Consider the following 12,262-nt stretch of genomic DNA (forward strand, 5'->3'; position numbering starts at 1 on the left):
GAAGAGAAGAAGGTGAAAGGGAGATAAAGTAAACTCCATCCAATCTCAAAATGTCCATGTTCTGAGAAAGATCCCATGGAGCCCCTGTGCACGTCTCTGCTTGGTCTCCTCTAGGACTTTCCCAGCCAAGACTTGTTGAAGCGTGATTAGGTTTGACGTGGGGCTTTGAGCCTGTTCTGGAGACAATTGCTCATCACTCAGGCAACTACTCGCCTCATCCTAGTACAGGACGTCTCTGAAATGCCACTGTAGCCTTTTCTTGAGGAAGTGGGATACACTTCCTTTTTCTGAGTATTTCTCTGTGTTTCATGCTCAATTTTCTTTTTTTTTTCTTTCCCACATCTTTATTGGAGTATAATTGCTTTACAATGCTGTGTTAGTTTCTGCTTTATAACAAAGTGAATCAGCTGTACATATACATATATCACCATATCTCTTCCCTCTTGCGTCTCCCTCCCTCCCACCCTCCCTATCCCACCCCTCTAGGTGGTCACAAAGCACAGAGCTGATCTCCCTATGCTGTGTGGCTGCCTCCCACTATCATGCTCAATTTTAGATCACAAGACCCTTCTTAGGAAGGAGTCATATTAGTTCCATTTTGCAAAATGTGTCCAACACTAGGTGTTTATCATTAATGATGCCCGACTTTGGACCGCTGTCCTAGAACATTATAACACCCAGCGCTGTGTCTTCCCTGAGTCCCACTAAGTTGAGAAGAGGTGAACGTTCCCCTTGATTCAACAACAGGCCCATAGTTCTGGGCACATGTTTGCACGCGGGGGGCCGGAGGTCAGAGTTTTTCGTCCCCCTCCTGTCCCCTCCCCATGCCTCCCTCTCCTCCTCCATCATCTCTTCACCTTTGAAAAATCAGGAAAAGATGATCAGAAGGGACATCCTAACTAGCCACCGAATTTGGAAGCCCAAACCGGAAGGTGATAAAGCTGGGTGGCTCCTGTGCAGGAACTCAGGAATGGTAATCAGCTCAGAAATCCCCCAGAGCCCCGTCCTGCAAGAATCTTGGTGTTATCCTTGAAATTGTATGTTTGTATTTAAATTTTCCTGAGAACGTCTTTTGGACCGGCCCGCTACCATGTCCAAACCATGTGTATAGGTTTCTCTAGGCCTTTCTCTTCCTTTTCAGGGTGTTTACACCTTTAAGCCCCGTGCCTCTCAGTTCTGGTGCTTAGTGAATCAGAACACATATGTGGGACTGTTTGGCCCATTCCAGGGTTGAGAACGTTAAAGTTCGTCATTGTCAGCAAATATGTGGGGTGTCTCCTGTGTGTGGAGATCACTGCTGCAGGCCACTCGACCTGGAGTGGAAGCTGAGTGTCCGACTCACCACGCACTCTGGTCGTGTGTCTGCCCTGCTCAGACAGCCAAGCCCCTTACCCACAGTCCCCAGCCCGTGCATGAACTGTCTGCTGTGTCTGCTCCACAGGCCAGCTCTGTCCTTTTGATCTGCTCACTCCTGTCTCTGTGCCTGAGGACTGGCTCTGGTTTCCTGGGGTAATTCTCTAAGGGGAAAGAAGACGGGCTTTCTGGTGTATTCTAGTGAGGAGGCAGGACCTGGACAGTAAACATGGCAGGTCCTGGGTCATAAGACTGCTGATGTCATCTGCTAGGAAACTAACACTGAGTTTTTGTTTGTTTTCATTCCACTCCCTGCCCCCATAGAAGTACGTGCAGTGGTCTTTACCCTTCATTGTCTTTGGAGCCACGGGGCTGACCTCAGGCCTCCTGAGTTTATTATTGCCAGAAACCCTTAACAGTCCATTGCTAGAGACGTTTTCTGACCTTCAGGTGTACTCATATCGGAGGCTGGGGGAGGAGGCGTTATCTTTACAGACCTTGGATCCCCCTCAGGTATGATGGAATTTTTCTTAGTCATTCAGATTTACCATTCGAATGATGATAGTTTTGGGGGAAAAGAACAAAAAAAAGAATATCTGGTTATATTAAATAGAACTGAGCAAAACTGCTGGGAAAAAAAGGTGGGACCTGATAGCAGCTGATTGTCAGAGAAATAAAGATGATTTATTAGCTTTCTTAGAACACTTTAGGGGCTAATTCTTAGGGGAATAAATGTCATCAGTGTACATTTGTCAGTTGAATGCTAGACAGTAATTTAATTTTAGAAATGTCATGACATCATTTCCCTGCCCTTTTCTCCTTTCCTGCTTTAGTCTGTGGACAAGGAGAGCCCTTTAGGGAGTGAGAGTGAGGAAGAGGAAGAGTTTTACGATGCGGATGAAGAGACACAGATGATCAAGTGACGTGCCCCAGATTCCTCCTCAGACGCAGAGGGTCATCTTCTCTGCCTCCAACGAGGGCAGGTTCTCCCAGGAAACTGAAGGGAGCTGTGGAAAGATAGGCTTGAACAAACATCGAAGGTACTCAGTGTGGCCTGATGTTTTTTAGGCACCAAGGAAGTTGGAGAAGAGATTTCAAGAAACAGGACATCACTGCATCAAGTGAATAGTTGTTAACTGCCCACCATTCGGGTTTAGCTCAAAATCATGACCTCTGGCCAGATTGCTGAAGTCCACATGCCAGAGTGGTAAGCTCATTTGTTTCTAGAAGTTTGATTACATTGCCTTTCAACTCCATTGTGACCTAAAGGCAAATATGTAAAATTTCTTCTCACCATTAACGCGTAATCTGTCCACCAAATTTGACATCCGCCCCTCTCAGTTGTTCCTCACCAGGAATCTTTTGAGGCAGGTTGGTGTTAGCATTTCATTCATTTTTTGTGCCAGAAGAAAAGCACTGAGAGGTCATTTGTGTGGCCTGAGGCCCTCCACCTTCATCCCAACGGATGAAATTTGGGCCCCTAGCTTGGTTCCTGGCCCAGTGATTGGCTTGAGCTCCCTGTGCTTTCAGTCAGTCCCACAGATGACCCTCTAGGAAAAGCCAGCTGCACCAGAGTAATGTTCAGGGTCCGAGGTGTGGCTGCCTCTCCCTGGCAGCTCCCTTTGATACTCGAATTGTGTAATTTCTTCAGTTCCCACTTGTGTGCACCTGGAGAAAAATTTCCATCTCAGATTCTAGTACCAGCAATAACTTCCAAACCATGCCCAGTAAATGACGAAGTTTTATAAAGGGGGAGGGCAGTTAAAAAGTGACATGTCAAGACTTTGGATGTTAAAAAGGAAAAAAAAAGTGCTGTTTTCAATAAGGAAGAAAAGAAAATTATCTTTCACAATTTTCTGTTTGTTTTGTTTTCAGTGTTATGCAAGGAGGGGCTTGGGCAACATTTAAGAACTTGAACTCGTCTAGTCCTAGATCAGCTCCAGCCTGTTTGGTTAGCTAGAATGGAAGACTCAGTAATTTCCTAGTAAATGTTGGTTTTCATTAAGTACTGCCAGCTTTCAAATCAGAGTCGTACTCAGTTTCCTAAAATCATGTGCTGAAAGTGTTTCCCATGAAACCTGAGTATTATCTCAAATAGGAGTGTTAACCTGGAGTCAACAAGTTTGGACAGTGTTGCTTTAGGTCACTTTCCCAACTGGGAAAATTTCTGTGTTTTCAGAATTTCCATTTCTGTTAATCCCTTGGAGAAAAAGAAATTTAACTGGAGATGAAGAGAAGTCATCACTGAGTCTGTTTCTGGAAATCTTGGAGGACTCACCTCGCATTGGCTCCAGCCCTCTCCTGTCCTCTTCCATTGACCTCTTGGTTTGCACTATACCAGCTTGTACCTTTGTTAAAGTATTTTTATGTCCTTCATGCCCTTGATTATGTAGTGGGCTCTTTATGAATAGGGGCCATCTCTACTACTGTTTATTTCTCGCTGCTGTGCCCAGAACACAGTATTACTGTTTCTAGCCATCAGGGAAATTGTAAAACTCCTCCCAGTATCATTTTTGTAAATCACAGGCAAATCTGACCCAAACCCCCAAATGTGGAATCTCGCTGTCTTTCTCTGGGAAATGGAGACCCTGCCCACCATCAAGAGAGGAAGAAAGGAAGAACTTACAAGGACACTTAGAAGCTCTTCGTCGTGAAGTTAAACGTAAAACAAGAAACCAACACATAGGTGATTCTTGGTTGGTTGGAGCCCTCTTTGCATTATAAGAGTAATAATCCCATTATAAAAACATGTGGAAACTAGAAGTTTAAAAATGTATTACTCATAGGCCCAACACCCAGAGACAACCAGTGTCATGGCTTTGTTCTCTTTGAAGACCAACTGGGAATCCATCTTTCTATTGGCACTGGGGTTCCCTCTGCCTCTGGCTAGATAACTGAGGATTCCATTAGTTCTGCCCCTGGGTGTTCTCTTTTCCCAGCTCCAGGGTAGAAGAAGGGAAGGAAGGGTACACAGTTTGAACACGTTGCTAAGGCTGGGCTATCAGCTGCTCACATCAGATGTGTCACTAAATTTTGCTTCTTCCTAGATGGTCTTTTGGCAGAGTTTAATAATTACTGTTTTGGGGACTTCCCTGGTGGCACAGTGGTTAAGAATCCACCTGCCAATGCAGGGGACATAGGTTTGAGCCCTGGTCCAGGAAGATCCCACATGCCACGGAGCAACTAAGCCCATGCGCCACAACTACTGAGCCTGTGCTCTAGAGTCCATGAGCCACAACTACTGAGCCCGCGTGCCACAACTCCTGAAGCCCGCATGCCTAGAGCCCGTGCTCCACAACAAGAGAAGCCACCGCAATGAGAAGCCTGCGCACCACAACGAGGAGTAGCCCCCACTCGCCGCAACTAGAGAAAGCCTGCACGCAGCAACGAAGACCCAACACAGCCAAAAATAAATTAATTTAAAAAAATAATTACTGTTTCTTCATCCCTTTGCCTTTTATAAAAACAGATTTTTTCCTTTTGCTATTAACTGTTGAAAAATAGTGATTGTAGAGATGGTGCACATGAGCATATTTGTATTGATTAAGTTATTAGAAAACTCTTACTGGTAACATTTTGTTTGTTCAGATGATCTGTAAAAGGTATCCTTTTAAATTTTTTATTGTATTCAAAATTAAATTTCTTTTCTCCTTTTAGCAGCAAGAAAACCATAAGACACATAAGAAATTCCAGGGCTTCCAGGGTCAAAGGTCTTATCAACAGCTTGTCCAGAACCCTGGCACCACATGGATATGTTGAAAGAAACTGTTTTGTAGTTTCCTGATTGTTGAGTTAAAACCACTGCCCATTGAAAATGCAGTATTTGTCATTTGGCTGATTTCAAGCAACGTAGACATTCTTTAGTACTTAAAAATGAACAAATAAAATACAAGAAATAAGAAGCAAATGAAAGTTTCTGGTACACTACTTAAGTAAATGTAATCTGGGCAAGTATTTTTATGGAGGTCAAATTGATAAAGGTACTTTTAATAGATTCATATTCCTAACGAAAACATGTTGAAATAATTCTCTCTACTAATTAAACTGAATTAAACTGCAGCTTTCTAATAGGACTTACTCTTCCATTACTAATTCTTACTAGATTATTCTTAAATTGGATACGTATAAAGGATTTTTTTAACAAAATAAAATGCAGGTATTTTGGTTTCTTGTGAATATGATAAAGAATTATAAAATGTAGACCTTTTGTTCTTACAGAACATATCAGGATGTACACAGTAGCATCTTTGACAAATTGAGCAAATATAGAATCTGCTAGAAATTATGGGTGGTATGTGGGTCAGGGGCTGTAGCAAAGTTAGGGAGTCAGTGGGTACAAAAGAAAACTATAAAAGTATTTCTGGAAAGAGAAAAATGCAAAGATACTGCATTGTTAGAAAATGCATCTGTGTAGTATGTTAAAGGGAAAGATCTTATGATTATCTCAATAGGTGCATGAAGATTATTTGACAAAATTCAACACCTATTTAAAATAAAAGCTACTAGCAGACAAGGAGTAAAAGGAAACTTCCTTAGCAGTATAAGGGGTATTGTAGCACGTAAGGTGAATTGACCTAAGCATCTCTTCACCTTCCCGGGACCTTCAGTCTTTCTTGATAATGACCACAATAAGAAATGTATTTTACATATTCTTTCTCTTCCCTGTTCCTCCACCTCTTTCTAATCTCTGTCTCTGTCTCTGTTTCTGTCTCTGTCTCTATCTCTGTCTCTTTCTCCCTGCCTTACAATACTTACTATATATATATTTAAAATATATTAAAATATATACATAAAACTTTCATGAAACATGCTTATTCTTGCTTGGTACGCTGATAGCTTATATTCTGTCCCATTTTGTTTTTTAAAATGCCACTTGTCACCCACTAAACCGATTTCATGACCTACTGTAGTTTAAAAACCCTTGGTTCTTCTCTGTCTTCTTGTACTGCAGAGGCTTTAAAGCTAAGATGTACATTTCCCAAACACCCTTTGCAGCTAGGCTTCTAGGTGCAATTAAGTTTCCATCAGTCAGATTCAGATGGAATTTGGAAGGTGGAGACCATATTTGTGATGCATCGTTTTTTCCTGCTCTGGTCTCCAGGGATGGAGGCATTTGGTCTTGCTGAGGCAGTTTCACCAGAGATGTTGACAGGGGCAATATTGATTAAAATCTTGACAAGATTTTTTGCATAGAAACTGGCAAAATAATTCTAGTAAAGAAAAGTAATGATTTGGGGCTTCCCTCTTGGTGCAGTGGTTAAGAATCCACCTGCCAATGCAGGGGACACGGGTTCAAGCCCTGGTCTGGGAAGATCCCACATGCCGCAGAGCAACTAAGCCCGTGCGCCACAACTGCTGAGCCCGTGCTCTAGAGTCTGCGAACCACAACTACTGAGCCTGTGTGCCCCAACTACTGAAGCCTGCGCACCTAGAGCCTGTGCTCCACAACAAGGGAAGCCACTGCAATGAGAAGTCCGCGCACCGCAGCGAAGAGTAGCCCCTGCTTGCCGCAACTAGAGAAAGCCCGCGCACAGCAATGAAGACCCAATGCAGCCAAAAATAAATAAATAATATTAAACTTTAAAAAAAAGGAATTATTCGAAAGTATTTAACAATCCCAAAAAATAAGAGCAAGCAGAAGGGACTCAACTTCCTAGATATTGAAACTTTTGAAGCTGTGGTGTCAGTGTAGCAATAGATAAGCAGATCAATAGAACATAATAGATCCCAGAACAAGACCAAACATATATAACAATTTGGCATTTTTTGAAGATGGCATGACAAATCAGTGGGAAAAGAACGAACTATTCAATTATTGATGTGGGAACTACTGGGTTTCCATATCAAAGAAAACTAAATTAGGACCTTCTCACCATAACAAAAATTCCAAATAAGTTGAAGACCTAAATGGAAAAAGTCAAAACTTTAAAACAACTATAAAGTGGTATAGGAGAATGTTCTTATGACCTTGGGGGATTGAGGGATTTTTCAGACAAGAAGTAAAAATCACATATCATTTTTAAAGAGACAGATTGATATGTTTCACTGCATCTAAATTTAAAACTTCTTTGTGTATGACTAGACACACCACAAAGTTAAAAGAAAAGCAATAGACAGGAAGAAAATACTTGCAACTGCTGTAAAAAAAAAAACCAGGATCAATATCCAGAATATAGAAAGAATTAGTGCAGATGAGAAAGAGAAACAAAGTTTACAAAAATATTTTTAGGCAGTTCACAGATAATAGATGCTCAGCCTCAGTAGAGGATCAGAGAAATGCAAATTGAAAAAAGATTAAGTTATATAAAATCAATTAGATTGGAGAAAAAGTCTAATACCAAATTTTGAAGATATGAAGAAAAAGGAATTTACTTACATCCTGATAGTATAAATTTAATCATCACCTAGATTGTCAGTAGCAAGTGAGGTTGAACAATGTAAATGTTCTATGACAGGAATTTTGCTTCTATATCTATGTCGTGGAAGAGTTTTCAGATATTTTGACTAAAAGTTTAAGAAAACTTTCACACTGTGACACACAGTACACACACATACATATCCACACATATATATATCACCAAAAAAAGTTTTATAAAATAATACTTACTAGATACATTGCATTGTATTTTCTATGGTATTATATTTTACTTTAAAATGAAAAAAATGTTGGTGAAGACACACAAAAGTGATTTCACAATTCATATGCAAATCAAACCAAGCAGTTGGAAAAAGTGAAACAAAATTTTTGCTAGATCAAAGTTATTTCATGGTTAAATTCTTAAGTGAGTGACAGGAGTATTTGCCAGTTAAAGAGATTCAAATGCTTTTTAGGCCATACTTTACAGTCAAGACTGTTGATATTCTGTTGCAGAATTCTGTTATTCCCACCCAAATGAAGTGTTATCCCTCTTCCCTATAGGTCTAAATTTCTCTTGGAAAAGAGCTTTGCATCTGTGGAAACATTTGGACTTCTCAGCTGAGACCCTAGAGCTCTGTAATACAAAGCTTAGAAGAGATTACTTATTTATTAAAAAATGTCAAGGGCAGATGTAGCCAAAGTAGTATTAAAATAACTTCATTCTAGACTTTGCAGAACAATTGATTTTGAATAGAATAGATGTTGATGGAATTTCTTTGCTTCAAAATATAACTTCAAGAAATTGAGTGTAATGATTGTGTAAGATGGGCAAAAATGCACACAATTTGGAAGTGAGTTTAATCAATGAATGATTTACCAATATGTAAGCAGAGCTTCCAGAAACCACAGAACAGAAGGCAGTATGCAGAAGGAAGCCCATTGATACAGTCCACACAGCATAGGTCGAGGAGTGGATCCGGAGAGGTAAACTGTCCAGCACTGGGAAGCACTTGAAAGATGGTAAATATTTGTCATGTCAGATTAGGGTTTTTAAATTGTAGAAGCTACAATATGCTTGCCGGTGATAATATAATAGATTCATTTGTTTCCTAGAGCCACTTTAATTATTAGAGATGCATTTAACCATATATAGGATGTTTGCTTTCCTATTGGCTATTGCAGATGGCATGCATCTATTTAGTTGTGTAGCAGGATCAAGTTATATGTATATGAATATAAGAGGGACTATAACATGTTTTACATTGCCTGCAAGTGGAGTGTGATCTGCCAAACGACCTCCCTCAACCGCTCTGATTCTTTCAATGGGTTCTGAGGAAATACTAGTAACATCAAGGGCAGCATTTCACCATATTGATGATATTTCTTAAAGAAACAGGTTGACGATGATCCCCAAATATTTTAAAGTCTCACATCTCCCCCCACTAATTTCCCTGAAAATACAAAATAGAAGAATGGTGAACTGAAATGAATTGTTATGTCTATGATATGCTTGCCTCTAATACAGCAGAGATAGATTGGAAAACTTAATTCTGCAGTTAACAGGGAAGGAAATTGGTAGAGAGCAGCAGTTCACTTTCAAATAATATCCTTCCCGTACTATTTATTGTCATTAAGTTTTCCATTATAGTTTTCTCTGAATGGATGCTATAACCAACAGGAGGAGGAAGAGGAAGAGTATTTTGCTTTTACTGGCAGAATGGCAGCAGAATAGACGGGTGGTTAAGAAATGCCAATCAAATGAACTTTTCCATAAAGACTCCCAAGACCCTTTTTAGTTTACATAAATAATCGGGTGTTATATTAGTTTCCTATTGCTGCTATAACAAAATACCACAAACTTTAGACAGCACAGATTTATTCTATTACAGTTTTGGAGGTTAGGCAACGAAGTGAATCATAAGGGGTTAGAATGAAGATGTCAGCAGGCCTGTTTTTTCCTGAGTTCTTGGTGGGGGGGGCGTTGGGGGATATCCATTCCTTTGTCTCTTGCAGCTTCTCTCGCAGCTTCTAGAGGCTGCAGCATTCCTCGCTCCTGGCCACATCACTCCAGTCTTGTTGTCTAACACGGCCTTCTACTCGCTCTGACCTTCTGCCTCCCTCTTATAAGGACCTTTGTGACTACATCAGGCCTACCCAGATGATTCAGGCTCATCTCCCCACTTCAAGATCCTTAATCACATCTGCAAAGTCCCTTTTGCTGTAAAAGGTAACATTCACAGGTTCTGGTGATTAGCATGTGGCTATCTTTGGGGGCCAGTATTCAGCTTATCACAGGTGTCTTAAGTGTGTGTCATTAAAGTTTTCTGAGTAGATGAGACCTGCTGGGGTCATCAGTGTATAATTTTAAGTTTTATGGGAAAACCTAGTCATTATCAAGAGAACCTGGACCCAGACCACAGGTAACAGCCTCAAATCTACTTTTATTATTGAGTTTATAGACCCAGTTGTCTAAGCCTGAAGTCTTCCAGTTACTGTTTGAAAAAATGAACTGCTTACAAAAGAATTTGAACCTACTAAGACTTTATTTCTGAGTTTTTTTTTTTGTTGCTGTATCTTAACAATTTCCAGTTTTCTTATCAAAATCAATTGTTATTATCTCTACCTTTGTTACATGCTCTTAAGCATCCTATACTTTTCCATAATTATAGTACTTACTGTGTAATTTAATAAACGATGTCTTCCCTACTAAGCCATAAGCTCTATGAAAATTGGGTGCATGTCTGTCTTTTTTCCTACTACATTCCTGCCCATAACACTGGACCCAGTGTTTATTAGGCATTCATATACTTTTAAAGAAATGCATGAATCCCTCACCTCTCTTTCCTGTGAGCTCAGTCAGTACATTGAACTCAAAAGCAACCAAGGGGGCTGTATCTTACTCATCTTAGTAATTCTAAGAACTAGCACAGTATTGGGGACATGGTAGGCATTTATTAAATTTTTAAATGAGTGAATACCTGGACACAAGGTAGTCCAGGTTTGCTTAACTGACCTATCAAGTAATATTCTCAAACGGGATACTCTTCCCCAAGATCAATTTGAAAAGAAGGTCTATGGATTATTTAGCTCTGAGAAAACTACTCATAGGAAACTAGAAAAACCTTCATTCCACGTTAACCTTCCTATCACGTAAATCACCATTTTGAGCAAAGTTAAGAGTTAGGATTAGAATATGTTCAAGAGAGAAATGATCCCTTTTAAATGTCTACCTTGGTCTAAAATGTCTACCTTGAAAATAGAAGTAAGCAAAGAAGGGTTGATTATTAAATAACAATCTTGTCCATGTATTTATAGGCTTATTACTAAAATACGATTCTTCCCACTGAGTTGTAGGATAATTTTAATTTGGTGATTCTTTGCTTTTCACTGAGGCATCTCCCTCTCCCCATAGAGAGACGTTCTACCCTATGAAGGTATTCTTTGGAGGAATTTTTGGTATAACCTTCAATGTTGTAATATTCAGATCTCCTAAAATAATTCATCTAGTGGAAACAACATGTAAAAAGTTCAGACTGTCAATTTGATTCCACGTGCTTGAGGGATCAGCCCAGTAAGAAAAAAGTTTTTAGGAGTTGGATCAATGTCTAGATTTTCCTGTTTGCTAGGTGATTCAGAAGTTGGCTTTAATGTTGACTAAAATATAAGTTTTCCTTGATTTATCAGAGGAATGCTTTGTCAGAGGAATGAATAAATACCTGAAAACAACTCAGAGTAAAGCCTAAGGGGAATGCTGGACAGTTACGCTAGTTGTACTTACTTCTCTCCTGCCATATCCAGAAACTATTTATTATTGGTAAGTTCCAAAGCATCTTCAAGGCCAGAAAATGCATTCAGATGCTGTTGAGCTATAGAATTCTATAATGATTGATTTGCCAATATCAAAGCAGAGTCAGAGCATAGCAGATGCATTTCTCACAGTGAAAGAATTTATTATCTTCCCAATCCAGTCCATCAGGAGAGAGATGAGGCTTGATAAGGATTTAACTGATAAAGGAAAGAATGACTTGGTAAAAAGTTGAAGACCTGGACAGCAGCAGAGAATTTGGGGAAAAAAATCAGAGAGCAGAGGTAGTGTTGTTTTGTCTTTTGGAACAAAGTATTTGAGTTAAGCAGAGGTATAGAATCATTAACAGGTTTTGTTGACAAAAGTGTCATAAAATGACATCCAATGAGAAGTGGAGTGACCACCTAGGCTTTGTATGTCTTTAAATTTTCTTTCAAACCACCCAGATAGCTTCAAGTTTATCCTAGGAAGATGTGCACAAAAGATCAAAAGATTTCCTTAATTAGTTTCCTTGTATTCAAAAGATTATTTCAGGGAAAAAAATCATTTACTTATTCATAAAATATTTAGAGTACCTACTATGTGCTGTGTCCTATTCTTGGTGCTGGGTTAAAAGAAAGAACATGTATTGAGCATCACTCTAAACAGCTTCTATTTCTTGGTACATCCAATCCTCAGAAGAAAACTATGAAACGTATACTATGGATTCCATTTTATGGATGAGAAAACTGAGGCCCTAGTTAAGT

General features: G+C 39.7%; 1 protein-coding gene across 1 annotated transcript in view; it reads left to right on the plus strand.

The window, feature by feature from the left end:
• Window positions 1-5,225, plus strand: part of SLC22A15 (solute carrier family 22 member 15) — a gene marked incomplete at its 5' end in the record, with an annotated part of 79,454 nt that extends 74,229 nt beyond the window's left edge. Inside the window, 3 exons of the mRNA XM_079698583.1 lie at window positions 1,678-1,866; window positions 2,187-2,560; window positions 5,011-5,225. Of these exons, the coding sequence (XP_079554709.1) occupies window positions 1,678-1,866; window positions 2,187-2,276 (279 nt within the window). The 3' untranslated portion in view covers window positions 2,277-2,560; window positions 5,011-5,225. The remainder of the gene's footprint in view (window positions 1-1,677; window positions 1,867-2,186; window positions 2,561-5,010) is intronic.
• Window positions 5,226-12,262: the final 7,037 nt, after the last annotated feature.

The sequence above is a fragment of the Hyperoodon ampullatus genome (assembly GCF_949752795.1).
Source record: "Hyperoodon ampullatus genome assembly, chromosome: 2".
NCBI classification, from domain to species: Eukaryota; Metazoa; Chordata; class Mammalia; order Artiodactyla; family Ziphiidae; genus Hyperoodon; species Hyperoodon ampullatus.